Source organism: Nothobranchius furzeri, chromosome 10, assembly GCF_043380555.1.
Source record: "Nothobranchius furzeri strain GRZ-AD chromosome 10, NfurGRZ-RIMD1, whole genome shotgun sequence".
Classification (NCBI taxonomy): Eukaryota; Metazoa; Chordata; class Actinopteri; order Cyprinodontiformes; family Nothobranchiidae; genus Nothobranchius; species Nothobranchius furzeri.
The window spans coordinates 52,484,920-52,508,227 of NC_091750.1; the positions used below are offsets into that span (position 1 = coordinate 52,484,920).

Here is a 23,308-nt window from a genome sequence, read left to right on the forward strand (position 1 = left end):
TTGACCTGCTGCATGCTATCATATTCTAATTAAACTAAATTTGAGTAACATAAATCATTGCCTGCTCTCATAGTTACACTTCACATAGTCCAACTTTGGGGGAGCATGTATGAAAATCAGCACTGACAAGTTTATAGAGATGACTCGCGCTCCATCATCACAGCACACACACACACACACACACACACACACACACACACACACACACACACACACACACACACACACACACACACACACACACACACTGAGCTATCTCAGTTGACAGGAATAATACAAACATCACCTTGTCATCCAAATCACCCAGGAGGATGACTCCTCTTACTCTTTTTTTGTATACACACACACACACACACACACACACACACACACACACACACACACACACACACACACACACACACACACACACACACACACACACACACACACACACACGAAGGCTGTATATTCGCTGTAACCCTATTGTTGTTTTATGCAAACGGTCTGAAGCTGGATAGGACACACAGAGAGACACATGCAAATCAGCTTATCAGGCTACACAAGGTGCACTGCAGAGGTGAACGCTTCTCCACTTAGGAAAATGCTCATGAGCAGCTGTGGATTTCCAAAACTTTTCATCCTAACTTGCGCTTCCTCCTGAATAAGCAGAGAGGCCGACAGATTCAGAGCAGTGCAAACACTCTCCACCTGAGGTAAGTCACCCGTCCACAATCCTGCTTGTGAATATTAAAAGCAGGGTTCAGGCTGGAGTTTGTGTGGTTTGGAGGGGAGGGCGCATTAGAATAAACTCAAGATCATTTTCCTGGGTGGCCTGAGTGCTTCATTGTCCTGGAAAAGTTACAATCCTCTAGGAAAATCAGCTATATTTATCATTACAGATATTAAGATGAGCTCAGACACGGTAGAGCAGTCGGAGGCTTCAGCGGAGCAGACAGGTAAGAATATTTCATCCTCACCTCGGCTTAATCTGAATCAAAATATGCAGATGAAAGCAAGGAAGCTGTGTTTACTCTGATGCTACTGTTTCTGGGCAAAAAGTTGTTGCATCACCTCCTCCAGACTGAAAATACAGTTTATTCCCTCAGAGAGTGGCTCACAGAGTATTTATGTCTAAACTTTGGTTAGTTTGTTCATTTCAGTGAGTCGAGTTAAAGTTTTATTTACAGCAGGGATGTTTGCACAGTTGCATTCAAGATCCGTGCAACAAAAGGCTCATCGTGCTTGGGTCATTGCAAACAGAGATGAAATGAACAGCTTTTTGTTTTTGTGTGAGGCTGCATGTCTGGGTTATGCGTGGATACGTTTGACAGTTGGAGTCTGTTCGAGGTCGCCCCTGAGGCCATTTTCTCAGGTACAGATTACCCAGAGGCTGATGATGCCAGCATGAAAAACCAGGAACAAGCCACAGAAAAATGTGGAACTTTTATTTAAACAATAGATGCATGAGAGAAGTGACAGATTCTGCTTCACAGAAGTCCTAAATGCCCGTATTCTTTTTGCCACTTTAGACCATTAAAGTCTTGTTTCCAGCGGGGCCTCTTCCTGGAAAAAAAAACGCACAAATTCAGCTGTGCTAAACTCTTTTGTGCGTTTTTTTTAATTGCAAACAGATATTTCAGAGACTAAATCAAATGTGCACTTGCATGAAGAGACATTATGTAAGCAAACATAATTTTCCTTGTAATTCAAGTGGGTTATCTTCTCTGGAAACAAGAGGAGCGTTTGTCTCAGGTGAACTTCTACCTGCACCTGCTCCCTCTGTGCAAACCTGCTGTCTGGAGCTCACTCTTGCAGACAAGCTGGAGACAAAATCTACAGCTGCCTTAAAGACCAGATCTCAAGAGGTTTTGCCTCCTGGCCTAAACCAGTTTGTTCAAGTTCTGGATGTTCTGGTCATTCCCAGTACCTTAAAAGGATCTCTGAAGCTTAAAACACCTGAAAAAGAAGAGGTGTATTGTCACATGACCTCACAGCATGTCTTATCCGTGAACTAAAACCCTGCAAGCCTTAATTACTGGGTTTCACATAAGAATCTGGTTTGTTTACAAAAAATGTGTCCTTCAAATTATTAAGGAAAATTACCTGCAGCATTTTTATTACCATCAATAACAAAACAAACACAACAGAATCACAGTTTAATCAAAATGCTGGAAGCTTGTTTTGTTTCACTTCCAAAGGGTTCAGATGAAGGCAACTGGACTTCTTTGGTTTCTTGAAGACGTTTCGCTTCTCATCCGAGGAGCTTTGTCAATTCTAACTGGAATATGGGAGAGTCACGTTTATAAGCTGTAGCTGTCTGTTGCTATTTAAGGAGCAGAAACTACTCTAGATGCATTTCTGCGTCTTATCACAACAACTCCCTCTCAATAGAGGCTAACAACTCATCAGAGGATGGAGAGGTGGGGTACCCAGAGTGGGTAAATTACAATAAACAAAAAACTTGACTCTCCCATATTCCAGTTAGAACTGACAAAGCTCCTTGGATGAGAAGCGAAATGTCTTCAAGAAACCGAAGAAGTCCAATTGCTTTCATTTGAACTCTTTGGATTACCATGACCTGGATGACTGAGAACCTTCACCAGCATTTTGTTTCACTTCCTGATCAGAAAGGATGATTTATGGAAGAATAGGTTGATTTCTCAGAGGTGTTAAAGAATTCAAGATGGTTTATTGTGAACTTGGTTAAGAACACGCTTTTTTGAAATCTTTAAGGTGTTTTACAGTGTCATTTGTGTACAAAAATTCTTAAAAACAGGAGTGAAAATTTGACTGTGTGGTGATAATTAATGGAAATGCTTTGGCTCTAACTTTCTGTTTTTTTCTTGCCTTCCTTTTTTTGATAACATTACCTCTCAATTTAACCCAAAAGTCCTCAGAAACACAACTTCTTGTTAGTTTTATGATTTCCCATGTTTCTATTTCAATGTCATTCGAAATTATGTTTGGAAATGAACTAATATGAATCTTGATGGGTCTCTAGAAAACCTAAAGTCACCAGAATTGATAGGAAATAGAGATGTGAGGGGGAAAAAAGAACAAACCTTTTACTTTTCTGTAAATTAGTGATTGATGATGCTGAGCCCAAAAGAATCTGATTATTACTAAACAGAGTAAAATAGAACATTTGACATTTTTGGGGAAAAACAGTCGTTTTAATGTGTCGACTTCAGTTAAATTATTCCATTATTTAAAGCTTGTTCTCTACAGCCTCAAAAGAGACCCACGTCTGTATTTTCAGACATATTATTTCGTCCCAATTGTAAAGAAAACCAGGAATCCACAAAATCAAAAATTAAAGTTAATTTTTAAATGTTAAATGACTCAATAGATGCTCTCTAATTAGATTATGAAAGTCAACTTTAACGCAGAAAAAAAAGCTTAATATTTCTTTGCTTGCTGTCTCAAGGGTAGTTTGTGTACTTTTCCTGGATTTCTATCCCAACATCCAGACCCTGACCACGAGTATGGACCTGTGTTCTAAAGCTCAACACAGAGATCCATTGTGGTTCAATAATGAAGAAAAAAACTGCAGATATTTAGTGTTTACTGCAGTTGTTGCTACAGAAGCGGTCTTCTTCCTATGAGTGTTTGAAGCACTACAAATCCTTAAATGCACTATTTATTCCTGCATAATTAAACAATGCTAAACTCTGCTAAATTAATTTTGTTTACCAAAGTGGCATTTGTAAATTATTTTAAATCATTTCATTTCACTAAAAGCCAAGAATCAGACAGTAAACAGGAATCTAATGTCACAAGACTCAACACGATATGATATGATATATTATGATGGGATGGGGTGTGATGCAAGGCAACACTATAGGGTACCGTACAGTGCAATGCGGCGCAAAGCGATATTAAACAATACAATAGAGCAAAATGCTAAAAGTTATGATACAATACAAAACGATAAGGCACAATACGATAGGATATATTATTCTATTCAATTTATTTATATAGCGCCAAATCACAAGAGTCATCTCAAGACACTTTACAAAGCAAACATTCCAACTGAACGTGCAACAACTTCAGTTCATTATGTTAATTTGTTCAAAGTTCCTTGCCGAAGAATCCCAGCAGATTTCATCGAGTCACTGACTTGTTGGGTCAGAAACTTTACAGCAATTTCCAGACTGAGTAAGCATGTAGCGACAGCAGAGAGGAAAACTCCCCTTTACCCGGAAGAAAACTCCAGCAGAACCTGGCTCAGTATGAGCAGTCATCTGCCGCGACCCACTGGGAGTTACAAAATGATACTATACAATCCAGTACAGTAACTGTGTTATTAGGGTGTCATGGTATTTGTGTTCACATATGAATATTTTAGTACAGGACAGACGCAAGTTTCCACACAGATTTAACAGCATCTCATCTTAGCCAACATCACATTTGGTTACCCCCTTCAAAGGACCCAGTCTACATAGTCTACATAGGCTTGAATCAGTACCACACACGGGTCCTTTGTTGACCTGGAAGACCAGAAGTAAAACTGGCTGTGAAAGAAAACAGTCTACCGTCATATAGATTCCCACCCTCTCTTAGACATGTCCTGTCTCGTAGCACGATGGTGCTAAACAGAATGTAAAGATAAACGTATACCTCTGTCTCTAGCAAGATGATATTTTGTACCGGTCAACAGATCTGTCCTTTCAGCAGATATTGTGGACAAATGAAATTTTTTTAAATCAAAAACAAGAAGATTGGATGAACCTGAACAAGGCAACAAGCTGGAACTAATGTTTTCGTCTTCGTCTTCGTCTTCCCCTGCTTATCCGGGTCCGGGTCGCGGGGGCAGCATCCCAATTAGGGAGCTCCAGGCCGTCCTCTCCCCGGCCTTGTCCACCAGCTCCTCCGGCAGGACCCCAAGGCGTTCCCGGACCAGATTGGAGATGTAACCTCTCCAACGTGTCCTGGGTCGACCCGGGGGCCTTCTGCCGGCAGGACATGCCCGAAACACCTCCCCGGGGAGGCGTCCAGGAGGCATCCTGACCAGATGCCCAAACCACCTCAACTGGCTCCTTTCGATCCGGAGGAGCAGCGGTTCTACTCCGAGTCCCTCCCGAATGTCCGAGCTCCTCACCCTATCTCTAAGGCTGAGCCCGGCCACCCTACGGAGGAAACTCATTTCGGCCGCTTGTATCCGCGATCTCGTTCTTTCGGTCATTACCCAAAGCTCATGACCATAGGTGAGGATTGGGACGTAGATCGACCGGTAAACCGAGAGCCTGGCTTTGTGGCTCAGCTCCCTCTTCCCCACGACAGATCGGCTCAGCGTCCGCATCACTGCAGACGCCGAACCAATCCGCCTGTCGATCTCCCGATCCCTCCTACCCTCACTCGTGAACAAGACCCCGAGATACTTAAACTCCTCCACTTGAGGTAGGACCTCTCCCCCGACCCGGAGGTGGCAAGCCACCCTTTTCCGGTCGAGAACCATGGTCTCAGATTTGGAGGTGCTGATCCTCATCCCAGCCGCTTCACATTCGGCCGCGAACCTACCCAGCAAGAGCTGAAGGTCAGAGCTGGATGAAGCTAGGAGGACCACATCATCCGCAAAAAGCAGAGACGAGATTCTCCTGCCACCAAACTCGACACACTCCACACCACGGCTGCGTCTAGAAATTCTGTCCATAAAAGTGATGAACAGAACCGGTGACAAAGGGCAGCCCTGGCGGAGTCCAACCCTCACTGGGAACAGGTCCGACTTACTACCGGCTATGCGGACCAAACTCACGCTCCTCTGGTAAAGGGACTGAATGGCCCTTAACAGAAAGCCACCCACCCCATACTCCTGGAGCGTCCCCCACAGGGTGCCCCTGGGGACACGGTCATAAGCCTTCTCCAAATCCACAAAGCACATGTGGATTGGTTGGGCAAACTCCCATGCCCCCTCCATCACCCTTGCAAGGGTATAGAGCTGGTCCACAGTTCCACGGCCAGGACGAAAACCACATTGCTCCTCCTCTATCTGAGATTCAACTTTCGATCGGACCCTCCTCTCCAGTACCTTGGCGTAGACCTTTCCAGGGAGGCTGAGGAGTGTGATCCCCCTATAGTTGGAACACACCCTCAGGTCACCCTTCTTAAAGATGGGGACCACCACCCCGGTCTGCCACTCCCTAGGAACTGCCCCCGATGACCATGCAATGTTGTAGAGACGTGTCAACCATGACAGCCCTACAACATCCATAGCCTTGAGATACCCAGGACGAACCTCATCCGCCCCCGGGGCTCCGCCGCTGTGTAGTTGTTTGACTACCTCAGCAACTTCTGCCCCCGAGATCGGACAGTCCATCCCCAGGCCTCCCAGCTCTGGTTCCTCCTCGGAATGCGCATTGGTGGGATTGAGGAGCTCCTCAAAGTATTCCTTCCACCGTCCGACTATAGCCTCAGTTGACGTCAGCAGCTCCCCATCCCCACTGTAAACAGTGTGAGCGAGTTGCTTCCTTCCTCTCCTGAGGCGCCGGACAGTTTGCCAGAACCTCTTTGGAGCCGATCGATAGTCTTTCTCCATGGCCTCACCAAACTCCTCCCACGCCCGAGATTTTGCCTCGGCAACTGCCACTGCTGCACCCCGCTTGGCTATCCGGTACCTGTCTGCTGCCTCCGGAGACCCACAGACCAGCCACGCCCTGTAGGCCTCCTTCTTCAGCCTGACGGCTCCCCGAACCTCTGGTGTCCACCAGCGGGTACGGGGGTTGCCACCACGACTGGCACCGGCCACCTTACGACCACAGCTAGCAACAGCCGCCTCGACAATCGCAGAGTGGAACAAGGCCCACTCGGACTCAATGTCCCCCACTGCTCTCGGGACGTGGTCAAAGCTCTGCCGGAGGTGGGAGTTGAAGACCGTCTTGACAGGTTCTTCTGCCAGGCGTTCCCAGCAGACCCTCACTATGCGTTTGGGTCTGCCAGGTCTACGCGGCATGTTCCCTTGCCATCTGATCCAACTCACCACCAGGTGGTGATCAGTTGACAGCTCCGCCCCTCTCTTCACTCGGGTGTCCAAAACATACGGCCGCAGGTCAGATGATACGACTACAAAATCTATCATCGACCTGTGACCTAGGCTGCCCTGGTACCAAGTGTACCGGTGGGCATCCTTATGTTCGAACATGGTGTTCGTTATGGCCAAACTGCGGCTTGCACAGAAGTCCAATAACAAAACACCGCTCGAGTTCAGATTAGGTTAATGTTTTACTAAAGGAAATACAGAAAGTTATTTTTTAAAGACAGAACATTTCTATTTTCAGTGGTAAGTTTCTAAGGTGAGAAAGCTGAAGTACTGATATTGAAGTTTCTTAAACAAAAACTACTTCAACTGTTAGATATTATTAAATATTTTGGTAGCACTTAATAAGGTTCCCTCTATGAATGTTTATTAATGCATTATTAAGCATTAATATACAAAGGGTCCCTTTATTAACTTTTCCCATAATTGTTAACTACTAAAGCTTGAGTCATGCTTCTCCGTCTGTGTCAGTGTGGAGACATGCAATGCCATTATCCGTCATTGCGTAGGGCCCCGGCAGGTACGTAAGGAGTCAAGCCAACTTTTTTAAACATCCGTCCGTCAAGACAGAGAACGCAAGCTTGTGATTGGTCAGAACGCCGCTACACCGCCACCATTGCGCCCTCAAAATAAAGAGAGCCGAGGATAACTAGCGGCAGACACAGAGAAGCTTGAAGAATACCTCGCAAAAAAAATAAAATATGAACGTTTAATTCCCCCGTGACTGGATGAGTGAAAAGATATGCAGCAAGTGTTTTATTTGTGGACGGAAATGACAGGAAATGTGGGTTTAGAGGGTGAGCGCAGGAAGAGGTGGAGGAGAATGAAAGACAAATTTGTCAGTGTTAAAAAGTCTCTTATATACAAAAAACACAATATAAACACACTATCTTGGACCGGATACATGACAGGATACCACAGAACAGCGCTACGCCTTCTGTTGTCCTGCCGGGGAATTACTTTGCAACACTCCCCAGCAGAAGGAGAAGTATGAGAGCAAAACGCTTCCATCAATCCGTGCATGTCTGTCCCTTGCGGAGCTGACGGAGAAGCATGAATCAGGCTTAAGTGTCTTTAAGGTAAGGACGAAGAGCCGGGAGGGTACTGCTTAATAATGCATTACATAATATGGTTAAGCAGTTGTTCATACATAATTTAATAGTTTATTAATAGTTAATATTGTACTAAGTAATGTTAATAAAGGAATCTTATTGTTAAGTGTTCAATGTTGTTACCTAAGATTATTTTGTAGGAGAATTTACTGCAACTCAAATTCTACTTTAAAAGTAATTAAACTTTTCCTTTATTTGCTCACTGTACCAAGAATTAACCGAACCATGAAATAAAACCAAGGTAAGTACAAAACCTAGATTTTAGGCATACGGTCAGGGTTTGAATTACAGGAGAGCTAAGGGGAGCAAGCTCCTCCAAAAGGTGATGGGCTCCCCCAGAAGTCTTCAACTGACACACCCCCAGGGGGAACCCAGAAAATGATCCATCACTCCAACTCACACAAGCCCTTTTGACAAGACACACCGTGGCGGCAAATCAGCGTAATATAACCACAACTGTCATGATCAGAAGACGCCCACAGGAAACCAGAGCAGGGCGGGAGGAGGGGGACAGGAGGGAGGGCCAGAGCAGGGCGGGAGGAAGGGGACCAGGAGGGAGGGCCAGAGCAGGGCGGGAGGAGGGGGACCAGGAGGGAGGGCCAGAAGAGTCTGGGGGGCCGGCGACAGGGAACCAGGAGCCGGGACTGCGGGAGTCTGGGGGGCCGGCGGCGGGGAACCAGGAGCCGGGACTGCGGGAATCTGGAGGGCCGGCGACGGGGAACCAGGAGCCGGGACTCCGGGAGTCTGGGGATAGAGGACACTGGAGGATGAGGACTAAGAGGGGACTCTGGGCTAAGACTAAGAGGGGACACTAGAGGAGGACGACTAAGAGGGGACTCTGGGCTAAGACTAAGAGGGGAGACTAGAGGAGGACGACTAAGAGGGGACACTAGAGGAGGACGACTAAGAGGGGACTCTGGGCTAAGACTAAGACTAAGAGGGGACACTGGACCACGACTAAGAGGGAACACTGGACTACGACAGGACTCTGGAGACTGAGGGGACAGAGGGAACTCTGGACTGTGACTAAGAGGGGACTCTGGAGACTGAGGGGACAGAGGGGACACAGGACTACGACTAAGAGGGGACACTAGACTACGAGGGGATTCTGGAGACTGAAGGGACAGAGGGAACTCTGGACTGCGACTAAGAGGGGATTCTGGAGACTGAGGGGGCTCTGGAGACAGGGACGTAGACTCTGGGACTGGGGGGGGGACGGGAACTCTGGAGACAGGACCTCTGGAGACAGGGACGTAGACTGTGAGAATTATGGAGACGGGACCTCTGGAGACAGGGACGTAGACTCTGGAAATTCTGGGGACGGGAACTCTGGAGACAGGAACTCTGGAGACGGGAACTCTTGAACAGGCTGGACTGGAGACAGGAACTCTTGAACAGGCTGGACTGGAGATGGGAAATCTGGAGACAAGAACTCTTGAACAGGCTGGACTGGAGACGGGAACTCTGGAGACGGGAACTCTTGAACAGGCTGGACTGGAGATGGGAACTCTGGAGATGGGAACTCTTGAACAGGCTGGACTGGAGATGGGAACTCTGGAGACTGGAACACTGGGGACATAGACACTTGTGGGAACACTTGAGACTGGGACATAGACACTTGTGGGAACACTTGAGACTGGGACGTCGACTTTGAGACTTGAGACGGGGATGTCGACTTCGAGACTTCAGACGGGGACGTTGTCTTCGAGACTTGAGACGGGGACGTCGTCTTCGAGACTTGAGACGGGGACGTCAACTTCGAGACTTGAGACGGGGACGTCAACTTCGAGACTTGAGACAGGAACCTCCCACTCGGGAACAGGAACCTCCGACTCGTGGATGGACTGGACCAGAGCCTCTGCGTCCTCCGGGACCACCGCCGAAGCAGGATGCGATGCGTCCTCCAGGACCACCGCCGAGGCAAGATGCGATGCATCCTCCGGGACCACCGCGGAGGCAGGATGAGATGCGTCCTCCGGGACCACCGCCGGGACAGAATGCAAAGCGACCCTCGGGACCACCGCTGGAGCAGGACAGACGGAACCTCTCGGACAGACGGAGGTGGGACCCCTGCTGGACATGGATGTGGTGCTGACCCTGGGACCACCGCTGGACGTGGATGCGATGCAACCCCTGGAACCACCGCTGGACTGGGGCAGGCGGAGCCTCTTGGACAGACGAAGGTGGAATCTCTGCTGGACAAGGATGTGGTGCGGCCTCTGGGACCACCACTGGACGTGGATGCGATGCAACCCCTGGAACCACCGCTGGACTGGGGCAGGCGGAGCCTCTTCAAAAGGCGGAAGTAGGAACCCCACTGAGCGTGGATGCGGTGAGACTCCTGGGACCACCGCGGGACGTGGACGCGGTGCGCCTCCTGAGACCACTGCTGGACGTGGACGCGGTGCGCCTCCTGAGACCACCGCTGGACGTGGATGCAGTGCGCCTCCTGGGACCACCGCTGGACGTGGACGCGGTGCGCCTCCTGGGACCACCGCTTGACGTGGACGGGATGGAGGGACTTGAGGCTTGAGCGGCGTAGCTGCAAAACCTTGTGTCTGTGAAGGCCATGAACTAGTAGAAGGTCTCCGGGACTGCCACTGTTGCGTTGTCAGGAACCCGCTGCACAAGACGGTCGCAGCAGGCCTGGACGGAGGAGTGGAACCTCTTTGTGGCAGTGGCCTGATGGCCAGCCGCGTTCCCCAGAACGGTGACTCCTGCTCCTTCTCTAGTTCCATGAATTCCAGGAGCATGCGATATTCCATGACAGGTATGAAGAAAAAAAAATACTCCCAAGTGCTGTGTCGGTGTCGGGTCAGACTTTTGGCCAGATTATTCTGTCATGATCCGAACTCAGAAGACCCGTAATGACGCCAAACACAGTTAAAGTATATTAAAAAAGTATTTTATTTTTGGTGGAGTTACCAGATGGGCGAGGCTGGAAACAGAGTCGGAGATAGGCGAAGATCAAAATGGCAGGCAGAGTACAAGGCAGGGGTCAGGAGAAAAACGAGGTCCGGAGGCAGAGAAAAGGCAGGGTGGATGGCTGGAGAATTTACTGGCACAAAGTTTTCAATAATCTGGCAGAGACTGGATAGCTGGATGGTTCTTTTATAGCAGGGGAAGCAGGTGTGTGAGATGAGCTGAAGAGTCAGGACCAGGTGAAGTGGATGAAGCTGATTACAGGAACAGGTGAGATGAATGGAGTTGATTGTGAAGCTGACTGAGGTTGCTGGGGAAAACAGGGCTTGGCTGGAGCTTGGTGAGGGGACCAGGTGAGCTGAATGAAGAGGCAGAGGAGGGTGAAGGATAGGAAGTCATGACAACAATGGTGTGTCTAAGGGGCTCGACACACGGGAGGCGACAAACGACCGCGGTCAGCGAAATTTGTCGCTGTCGTTTTTATTACCTGACACACGGGAGGCGACCCACGGCAGTGGCCAGCGGCAAAGCTGTCCATGCGTTCTGTTCCATGGCGAAATTGAAACTTCCGTTGTTTTATTTGGCTGTGTCAGGTTGGAGCGAATTAAGGTTATCTAAGCGGTTCAGAGTTAAAAAAGTGGTAGATATGATGTTTCACAAGTTGCTGCTAGAGTTATGTGAAATCTTACTCCTGATTTTACTATATAAACCAATAACTTCTCCTTCATGTTTGCTCAGAGATGTACAGAGCTTCCTGTCCGCTCATTGGTCAGTGAATGAAACCTCCGTTGATTGGTCCTCGTCTGAGCGACAGCAAAGAAAAGTTGAAAATGTTTCAACTTTCTGGGATCGCGTCGCTGGGTCGCCTATGCACGACACGTGCACGAGCGCAAAATTTCACATGCACGTTTTTCGCGTTTCGCTTGGTAGGAGGGAGACCCGCGATTATCGCTTTGTTGCACACGTCTCATTGAAAATGAATGGAGGAGAGGCGATGTCACCTCCCGTGTGTCGAGCCCATTATAAACGTGCAACGCCGGCATGGCGATGTACAAATTTTACGGCATTCCTTCCGCTTTGCTTGGTAGTAATATTGCTGTAATTGTCTGTCTTATAAACATCGATTGCACCTTGGCTGAACAAAATCAGCTGAGACGGCAAACTGAAGAGATGCAAAGCCTGTGGAGCTTCTCACCGTTAGAGCTGGAGCAAAGATCACCAGAGGCTGCACGGGGACTGTGGGGAACAGGCACCTTTGGAGCAGCTTGTTAAAAAAACGTAATGAGCGTGGCTTTGATCACAATAAACAGGACACAATTGTGTCACATTACCGCCACGGTCTGACCACTTAAAAACAACCTAAGGCTCCCTGATGCCGCCACGGCTTTGCGGCAGATTGACAGCATTGTTTTGTAAAAACGGCTACAGCGTTATAAGAAAGGTGATCGAGCAAACAACACCCCCCCCCACCACCCTACCCTGCCCTTAACTGTGTTTTCGTGGGGCTACCCTGGAAACCTGTGTGTAATTTGAGCCCTGCAAACAGTTACACTCCTGTGTGTGATAATTTGCAGTACAACAGAGTGAAGTGGGATATAATATGCTACGATACAATGTGTGATGGTGCCTTCATACACTAATATAACACATAGTCGTGATACCACACATTCCAGTGTAATGCAGTCTAATATGATAGAGGACAACACAATCAGATTTACAATCCATCCATCCATTATCTGAACCCGCTTGTCCATGCAGGATTGCGGGGGGCTGGTGCCTATCTCCAGCGGTCAATGGGCTAACAGGCAGGGTACACCCTGGACAGGTTGCCAGTCAATTGCAGGGCAGATTTACAATACAGTGTCATACAATGCCATGCAATACAATACAACACAATACATAAGGATTTATTCAAAATATTAGTGTGATAAGAAACTGTTCAATGTAATCATATGCAATATTTGACAATACTCTATAATATGATACAATCTAATTCATGACATTTTCATAGTCAGAGAAATTTGGTTGCTGTCACAAAACTACATAAGCCATAAAAGCAATTTTTACACTAAATAAAAAGAGGAAAGGAAACTATTTTGTTTGGTTATTTGTAGTTTTTTTCCCCACTTTGAAATGTTTTTGTATAATTTCCTTTTAGTACAAAATAAAAGATGTAAATGATGTGCTTGGTTCTGAAGTACATTGTGGTTCTAGTATAAAGCACATTGTGAGTCATGTGGAAATGGAAAACAGTTCTGTGAAGCGTCACATTCAACCCTAAAGATTAACTGAAGGCAGAGATCCTCTCCTGGTGGTTTTCCTGATCACCGAAACGTCACAGCAAGAGATTTTAGATCCCAAACAAAAACATTTTTCAGCTTTCTGACTGAAGCTTTGTGCCTTTGCTGTGGTGAGCAACCACTAGGATTAGTGTGTGAGTGTACGTGTGCATGCAAGTGTGTGCGTGCAGGCGTGCAGGTGTGTATGCGTGTACATGCGCAAACAGAGGCTTCCTGCACTCAGAGATGATTTGCATGCTCTGGTCATTTCCATACTGGAACCTTGGCTGTGAAGCTGGCTATGCAGTGTGTGTGTGTGTGGGGGTGGTGGGGGTGGTGGGGGGGGTGGGGGTGGTGGTGGTGGTGGGTGGGGGGTTAGGAATTAGTCTATTTGCATTATGTCTTAAATGCGACCAACTCACTGCTTCTTTCGCTTGCTCTTTTCCTCTCTCCCTCCCTCACACACACACACACACACACACACACACACACACACACACACACACACACACACACACACACACATGCACGCACACAACCCAAAAGGCCCAATTTGACATTCAAATGAAGCGAGCTTATCCAGTAAACCTTTGCACCATCTTCCTCTATGATCTGTCTCCCCGCACACACACAGTTCTGAATCTTCCCAAACACACCGGTGTATTTTTGTATGCACATCTGCATTGTAAGGGTCAGCAAACCAGAAGTTTTCAAATCCTACAAAAACTCCAAGAATATAACTGAAATCATCACTGGCAAAATACAGAGAATATTACTTAAATATGTTACTTTTTATCTGATCTATCCACAGATTACCAAATTAGGGAAAACTTTAGAAAAAAATGTAAGATTTGTTTGTCATTCAGACTTGATAATTTTTTTATTCTCAGATTAATAAAAAACAGCTGATCTCTCTTTAGAATAAATGATAAATGACCTGCACTTATATAGCGCCTCTCAGATTAAGGACTCCAAAGCGCTTTACACTACAGTGTATCATTCATCTATTCACACATTCACACACTGATGGGGATGAGCAACGATGTAGCCACAGCTGCCCTGGGGCGCACTGACAGAAGCGAGGCTGCTGAGTACAGGCGCCACCGGTCCCTCCGACCACCACCAGCAGGCAAGTTGGGTTAAGTGTCTTGCCCAAGGACACAACAGCAGAATACTCTGTCTGGAGCTGGGATCGAACCTGCAACCTTCCAATTACTGGACAACCCGCTCAACCTGTTGAGCTACTGCTGCCCCAGAATAAGAGTTTACCCACTGTATAAAACATTTTAATAAATTATTACAAAGGTCAGAGTGGTACATAATATTTAACTGTGACAGTAAATATATTATGTAAAGCAATTTTGGGAATTTGACCACAGACCACAACAAAGCATCCATCCATCCATTTTCTGAACCCGATTTGTCCACGCAGGGTCGCGCGCGGGGGGGGGGGGGGGGGGGGGGGGGCTGGTGCCTATCTCCAGCGGTCAAGGGGCAATGAGGCGGGGTACACCCTGGACAGAGAGACAGTCCATCGCAGGGCAACACAGAGACACACAGGACAAACAATCATGCACACACACACATGCCTAAGGACAATTTAGACAGACCAATCAACCTAACAGTCATGTTTTTGGACTGCGGGAGGAAGCCGGGGTACCCGGAGAGAACCCACACATGCACAGGGAGAACATGCAAACTCCATGCAGAAAGATCCCAGGCCGAAAAGCAAACCCAGGACCTTAGGCAACAGCTCTAACCACTGCACAGCCTCACAGCAAAGCACTGAAATAAAAATTATTTCTAAAAATGCAATTTCACTTTTGCTTTCAGGTTTTGTGTCTGCATCTGATTTAAGTTTATGACCTGAGTTCAAAACCTTGAACTGTGTGGGATGCTTTATTGGAGAAGAGCAGGGTTTACTGACTTTGATATTCAAGGATCATATTAGACTTAATTCCTTAAAAATTATGTTTAAAAGTGATTAAAGAAGATAAATGTAATCTTTTTGCAGCTAAACAAATTTTCTTGATTGATTGATTGATAACAGATTGTAAAACATTAGGCACTGACGTTTTGAAGGTATTTATTGAGTTTTTATGATTTATTTTGTTTGATGGATAACATTTTATGTAACCTCCCTGACTTATCTTAAAAGATTTTATCAGAGGGCTAAAAGTAGTTTTAATGAGGTTGTCTCCATCAATGCATGGATGGAAAAAATAAATCAAGTTTAATCAATAACAGTCATCTGTTTGTGAAATGTGAACATTTGAAAGTAAATCTACTGTATATTATAAATAGCACTCAAGAAATGGTTCATGTTAAACCATATTTAAATTAATATTTTTAAAAATATTTTCTTCACATTTTTCATTGCTGCTCAGCTTATTAGCAATTGTTATTATTATCAAAATATACAGATGTTTTTTTTAAATCCCTAACATGGATGAAGATAAAAATGAATTATTATTATTATTATTATTATTATTCGGCTGTGCAGTGGTGCAAGGTCCTGGGTTCGCTTCCCCGCCTAGGATCTTTCTGCATGGAGTCTGCATGTTCTCCCTGTGCACGCGTGGGTTCTCTCCGGGTACTCCGGCTTCCTCCCACAGTCCAAAAGCATGACTGTTAGGTTGATTGGTCTGTCTAGATTGTCCTTGTGTGAGTGTGTGTGTGTGTGCATAATTGTTTGTCCTGTGTGTCTCTGTGTTGCCCTGCGATGGACTGGCTCTCTGTCCAGGGTGTACCCCGCCTGATTACCCATTGACCGCTGGAGATAGGCACCAGTTCCCCCACGACCCAACATGGACACGCGGGTTCAGACAATGGATGGATTATTATCATTATTATGTTATTTTTCATTAGTATTATTATAATAATAATGATAATTATTATTATTATTACTATTATTATTATTTATTTGATTAACACATCCAACTTTATCATTACTTGGATGTTTTATTCCTGCAGTAACAAACGATCATCATATATCACCATGCAACACTTCTGCGTATAACAAAGTTTTCTAAGTATTAATAAACCCATATAAGTTGCAGAAGAGGAATCACATTTAAAAATCTGACTTTCTTCTCTTTTCAGATCGGAACGGGATAGACTTCAACCGACAGGTGAGTTCCTGGCATCGCCTCCTGAGCTCCAGTTCTCAGGAATCAAGGTTGCATGAAAGAAGTCTCTGTTCCCGTCAGGATGATTCAGGGTGACTTTTTTTAAACATGCAACTCTTTCCTCTTTGCTCGCATGCAACATGTTTGTTTCCTGCACTGTGGGTGGAACAAAATTTACTTCTGAATCTTTGACAAAGCATGTAAATGAAGCCAAGTGTTGTTGCAAAGTTCCTCTCATTTGGTTACTTCATACCTGCTCTTTAATTAAGTTTTTTCCTCAGTAAAGTAGCTGCAGCTTGTTAAAGAGGTCAAATTAATGCTATAACTATACTTACAGTATCAGTTTAGGTGCATACTGCAGGGTTTCTAACCTGAAGCTGTTTTAAAGCTCTGAAGCAGCAAATCTTTCACTTTAGATGGGTTGGATAGTTAAATTTGTTAAGCAGATTTTTGACAGTTCATGTTCAACTTCCGTGGATACCTCTTCAAACAACAACTTCAACAAATACAAGCTTTGGGTCATTTTACTGCACATAAATACAAATATATAAATCATTTGCATTCAAACGTTGGAACCATCCACATAATCCAGAAAATATATGTGACCAACAGACATCAATCTTGGTGTTTTAAACATTTTATAGTATTTTGGGACATCAAAAGGTGTTGCGTACATCTTATAAAAAGAGTGTTTTGTAATAAAAATAGTCAGAAATTGTCGGAAATCTGTGACATTTATGTGATTTATTTGAAAATGAGGGATAAAGTTTGTATTAATAGGAATATTTTAACAAAAATGTATTGGCAGATCCAACCTTTTTTTTCTGTGCACTGAGGAAGTACCATGGCTTTCGGGAGTGTGTGTGTGTGTGTGTGTGTGTGTGTGTGTGTGTGTGTGTGTGTGTGTGTGTGTGTGTGTGTGTGTGTGTGTGTGTGTGTGTGTGTGTGTGTAAGGGGGGTGCTGATTTGCATATCGGTTTACCTTTACCCTAAGGGAGGGTGAGCTCTTTGTGTCATGTTGAGGAGCCAAACTGGTCCAGAAGCGAGAGCTCGTTGAGTGTGTGTGTGTCACTGAAAAGCTCTCATCCATCAGATCCTAGCCTGTGTTTTCCATCCTCTCAGCTCAAGCACCCTCTAAACCATCTTCTGTGTAATTTGTTTTCTGATTGCGTCAGCTGAGATGCGTCCTCCGTGTCTTGCAGATAAAAACAGAAGACATCAACGACTCGCCTCATTCATCCACCTCAGTGAAGATATGTCACCTTCCACAGGGCTCTCCAGTGCAGCTGAGTGGGGTAAGACACACTCAGATATGTACTCATACTGGTAAATATAGGTAGACAAACACTCCTGCAGATTAAAAATGAATATAAAAACATACGTCAGAGGATAAAGATCTTTACTTTTACAAGTTTCACTGTCACCAAACCAGACTGGAACAGCAAAAATTACAATTTGAACTTGAGTGAAATATGTGATTCTGTTCATCAGGTAACCCCAGCATGTTACATTGTGTGTATTTGTCCATTAATAACATTAAAATTGACAAAATAAACATTGTTTCATTAAACAAGTCTTAAAATTTGTAATGAAGAACAAAGACTCACCCTGGGATGTTTTACTAAGGTAAAAAAAAGGAATAAATAAATAGTTAAACTTGATTTCTTACTCTTTTTAACCATCGGGAGAGTTACTCCCTACTGGAAATTTTTAAAAAGCATCTCAAATAAGTTCTGTTGATTAGATCAAAATGGACATTTTAGAATAGAATAGAATAGAATAGAATAAAATAGAATAGAATAAACTTTATTAACCCCACAGTGGGGAAATTCACTCGTTACAGCAGCAAATACACTTAGAGTAAATAAAAATAATAACAAAAGAACAGATAATAGCTTAGAGCAGCATTTCTAATGTTTTATTTGACATATTAATAATGATGCCACTAAACACCAGTCACACATCAGGATTTGTGATTTTTCACTTGCAGTCAATCAGGATTTGCACCTCAGTGAAGAAACAATAGATATAATTGAAACATTAACTGTTTTAACTTATTGTTATATTATCCCACTTATTTGTCTTGACTCCATCTGACAAAAACACACCTTAAATGTTTGCGTCTATGTTTATTGTTATTTAAGGAGCTCCCATCTCTCCATCCCATGCAACCACTGGTTCTGATGCAACCTGCTCACCCCTCCCCCTTCCTGCTCTCCCAGAGTCCCTCCAGCCACCAAGGTAAGTGTTTTTCTCAACTGAGTTACTGATGGAAAATGAAGCCTGTAGTGAATAACTGCAGGAAAAGTAAAATCTGTTACATGAAGTCAGTGTTGATGTTTTGATCTGCAGCCCTTCTGCAGCCAAACCTGCTGTCCCTTCCTACTCAGAGTCAACCCGGTCTCCTTCAGCATCAGTCTGGACTGGCTCTGACTCCGCAGGTGGGTCTAAATGTTGCAAAGCAAAGGGATGCGTGCAGTGCATAAAAGCTTGTAGAATAGGGGTGGGGAACCCTGGTTCTCAAGAGCACGTTTTAGTTGTTTCACTGCTCAACATTCCTGATTTTGTAGTTGAATCAGCTGTTCAGCAGGTCTTACAGCCTGTTAATCACCTGCCGATTCAGATCAAGTGAGTTTAAGTAGGGAAACAACATGCAGGTTGGCGGCCCTCGAGGGACTGGGATTCCCCACGTCTGTTGTAGAACAGAGCAACAGTTAGAAGTTATTTGTCCTCCTGTTAGTTTAAATCCTTGTGGTGAAAATTTGGCTCAACCTTCTGGATGTCGATTTAATTCACCAAAGTCTGATTAAATAAGTACCCTGTTGTTGATTTGTTGATGCATTTGGGATGGTTGTCCATTTGCATGACCAAATTCAGGTCATGTTTCACTCATAGGGCTCTTTTTTAGTATTAAATTTACTGTTTTGTGCCTGTTTTTACATCGGCCTCTCTTGTGTTTAAGCACTTTGGTCAGCTGACATGCTGTTTTTAAATGTGCTCTACAAATATATTTAGTATGGTATGGCATAGTACATGAGCTTCCATTTAACTCTAGACTGCTAAATTAGCACACACTGCAAACACAGAATTTTCATTTTTAGACATTTTAAACTTTATTTCTAGTCTAAAAAGAAAACAAAATCTCTGGAAAAACAGGACTGCTTGTAATAAGGGTCAATATTCTTAAATGTGATCACAATTTTCTTGTTTTGAGTAAAAAAAACTACTCGGGTTATGCAAACTTTGCTTGGCTAGAATTCTTAAAAGAGCAAATAAATCAAAATTTACAATATTGCTAGTTTTAAGAATTCTAGCTGAGCAACTTCTGCTTACCCATTGGGGTGATTATTTTACTCAAAACAAGAAAATGTGGATCACATTTAAGAATATTTACCTTAATTTAAATAATGGATGTTTTCCTTCTTTCTTTTTAGACTAAAAGTAAAATCAAATGTCTAAAAATGAGACTTTTTTTTTTACTTTCTTAGAAGTCAGTTTTGCAACCCCTCCACTGCGCTCAGAGTTAATTTGTGATGTTTGTCCTGATTTGGTTCTCATGCCTTTTTTAGATTGTTTAAAAGTAGTTTTAAGCAAGTTCTTCTTTATGGGAGGTTTAGGTTTAGCTCATTATTTTCTCCTTTTTCATTTATGGCTGAAGATTTCTGTCTCTGCTGCTTCTCTGATGCAGGCTATGAGTCGTTCTGGTTTGGTTGGGCCGTCTATGTCTATGGAGAACCACATGGACATGTCCCATCTGCAGATGCCCAAGCACATGTCAGTAGCACCACAGGAAGAACCCAACGATCTGGAGGAACTGGAGCAGTTCGCCAAAGCGTTCAAGCAGAGACGCATCAAACTGGGCTTCACTCAGGTGAACAGACATGGAGAAGCTCACTCCGCCTACCTTTGCAAACTAAATTTAGAATTCAAATGTATTTATTTTCAAAAATGGAAATGCACCAAAATAAAACCCAAACTATACTGAGTTCGGATAACCTAAAACTTTTGTACATTTTAAACAAAAGTTGATTACATGAGGGTAAAAAATGCCTCCAACCTGAGGTTTAGATCTGTATTTTGACTTTGGGATGAATGAACTTCATGTGCTCTGTTGTTACCGTCTTACAGGGAGACGTGGGCCTTGCTATGGGAAAACTGTACGGGAATGATTTCAGTCAGACCACGATATCTCGGTTTGAGGCTCTCAACCTCAGCTTCAAAAATATGTGCAAGCTCAAACCTTTGCTGGAGAAGTGGCTGAGTGATGCAGGTACACGTTGGTGATCGTCACCGTGACTCAGATGCATTGTGCAAAAACCTTTGGGTCTACCTGAGCTGGGTCTGAATCTTAGTCATGTCTGCTCACTCGTTTTTGTCTTTTAGAGAGCTCTCCTTCAGACTCCATGAGCACTTCCACCTCCCTGCCTCCTCTGATGGAGGGCTACGGACGCAAACGGAAAAAGAGGACAAGTATAGAAACAAACATAAAGCTGACTTTGGAGAAACGTTTTCATGACGTAAGTTGGAGGTGGACGCATCGTTAAGCCTCTTTTAATTAAGCAGCAAACACAATTTAGAGTCAGTTTTTGATGCATTTTGAGATGCTGTTTCTAAAAAGCAATCCCATTTTGTTGCATTCTTGGCTTTCAGAATCCCAAACCCAACTCGGAGGAGATAACCCTGATCTCAGAGCAGCTTTCCATGGAGAAGGAAGTGGTTCGAGTTTGGTTCTGTAATCGAAGGCAGAAGGAAAAGAGAATCTACTGTCCAGTGGCTGCTTTACCAGTCAAATCTCACAGCTACAACTCCAGAATGGTAAGCTGGTAGACACATGCTTCTATAGCTCACATTTGATAATAAAATTTAACTTTTATTAAGAGCTTACTGGAAGTCAATCTCTGGCTTGCTATTTAGAGTGCGTGATTTTAATATTTGCATAAACCGATGATCCACCCTGGATATTGAACAGCATCCTTGATTATGGAGTGGATAGTAAAGTACAAAACAAAACCAAGTTAGTTGTTATTTCATAAAGGAAACGGCTGGGTCTTTTGTTTTAAATTCTAAAAAATTAGCTTTAAAGTGAATTATTCCAACTAAAACAAGTCTGTTTTTCTTCTGAAGTTAAGCAAATCAAAATGACACCTCTAATTATTTCCTACTTGTGTTCTATTCAATAATCTAGTCCCAAGTTTAGTGATTTAATATTTGTTTATAGTTACCTAACAGTTAAATACACAAGAATGATACTTTTTCTAAGCAAAGATATCGCACATCTAAAATGTACTTTAAACCTGTTTCAGGCCTCCACGTCTGGGTCCTACAGCCCTCTGGCTTCAGGTGCAGGTGAGTATCTTCTTATTGATCAGATTTCAATAATTTATTACCTGTTTTTTACATTCTACATGTGTTTTTCTTCCAGTTTCCTCCAGTTCCTCCCCAAACAGTGCGAGTCGTGAACCGTCTCCCAACGGTTTGGCCTCAGCTTCAGTTGCTCTGACCTCTCCGGTTAACCCAGCTTCTTACAGCGCACCGGGGTAAAACCCATCATACAAGCACTTGTCTCACACGATAAAGCCTGAACCTCTCATCTAGCCTTTAAGGAGGACATATTATGAAAAACTCACATTTACCATCCTTTTGTGCCACCATGTGGGCCTCCACTGCCACTACACAGTGGCAGTGGAGGCCCTAAAACAAGCCGTTTCGAAAAGACCCTGTTTGTGATGTCACAAACAGGGAAAGTAGAATAGCACTACTTCTTACGTTCAAGAGCGAGCTGCTGCTGGAGGAGAAGAAGCTGTACTCCAAGCCTCTCGCAGAGATCAGAGCTACTCAGCTTATAGCAGCCTGATTGGGGGATATGTGGGTATGGCCAGCTCCAGCTTGTTTTCTTAAAGAAACGGCTCATTCTGGAAGGCATGAAAACATGTTTGATATCAACCATAGAACTATTATAACTTAAGAAATGTTTCATTATATGTTCCCTTTAAACCAACATTTGAGCTAGTTTACATTCACTAATAGTGTGTTTGTCCCCTTGCCGTTTCAGGTCCTGGTACCGAGCTTGGAATTCTGCTCCATATCACCACTGAGAAACATGAACTGTGTGATATGAAGCTATCAGACATTGTTGGAATTGAGAAGATTGGGAAACACAACGTTCCTGTTTTGAGCAGAGTTACAAATAAAACGGACTCATGAAACGACTCAGAAAGACAAGCTGAGAATTGCAACGCCACATCAAAATCCTTCCAACCCTCAATTCAATATCAGTTCAGGTCCCAGAAGACTGAAGCTGTTTGATTAATGCTCACAGGAGCCTTTATTCTTGAAGATGAAGGACAAAGAAGGATCGACGTATCAGAAACACTGGTGGGAAGTCTCGTGTTTGCGTCTGTAAGCTCAATTTATTAAAATGTTGAAGGATTCAACTTCTTTTCCTTTAGCCACCCGTTCTGCAAAGGCCTGTTTGTTAACATGCTTTTTCATTTTAGTTTTTATTGGTCACATTTGAAAAAAAAAAAAAAGAATAGAAATTTGAAGTCATTCTGTTCTAAATCAGCAGTTTTCCTATTTTACTTATGACTGATGAAAAAACAAAGACAATGTATAAAACCTATGATTTCTATAAGCTTTGGTCATTTTCCATCCTTGATGGGTTTTTTTTATTCTAAAATGGTTTTGAAGGTCACTAAAATTGGCCTAAAATCGAATGACAGTGGCTCTGAAATGCACAAACAATCTTGGTTTTAGGAATAATAATATGAAGAAAAGTGTCCTACTTGTTCACACTTACCAGAACAATAAATGAGCAACATCTCTTTAATACTATTTGAAAGTAGAGTTCAT

At 44.0% G+C, this 23,308-nt stretch overlaps 1 protein-coding gene across 1 annotated transcript; it reads left to right on the forward strand.

Moving 5' to 3' along the window:
• The first annotated feature begins 608 nt into the window (after positions 1-608).
• On the forward strand, positions 609-22,989 carry pou2f3 (POU class 2 homeobox 3). The gene is made up of 13 exons (XM_070555751.1): positions 609-695; positions 882-938; positions 16,431-16,459; positions 17,659-17,751; positions 18,601-18,697; positions 18,809-18,897; positions 20,145-20,327; positions 20,585-20,726; positions 20,840-20,973; positions 21,107-21,271; positions 21,760-21,802; positions 21,879-21,993; positions 22,509-22,989. The coding sequence occupies exons 2-13, from the start codon at positions 890-892 to the stop codon at positions 22,549-22,551; spliced, it is 1,182 nt and encodes a 393-aa protein (XP_070411852.1). The 5' UTR covers positions 609-695; positions 882-889; the 3' UTR covers positions 22,552-22,989.
• Positions 22,990-23,308: the final 319 nt, after the last annotated feature.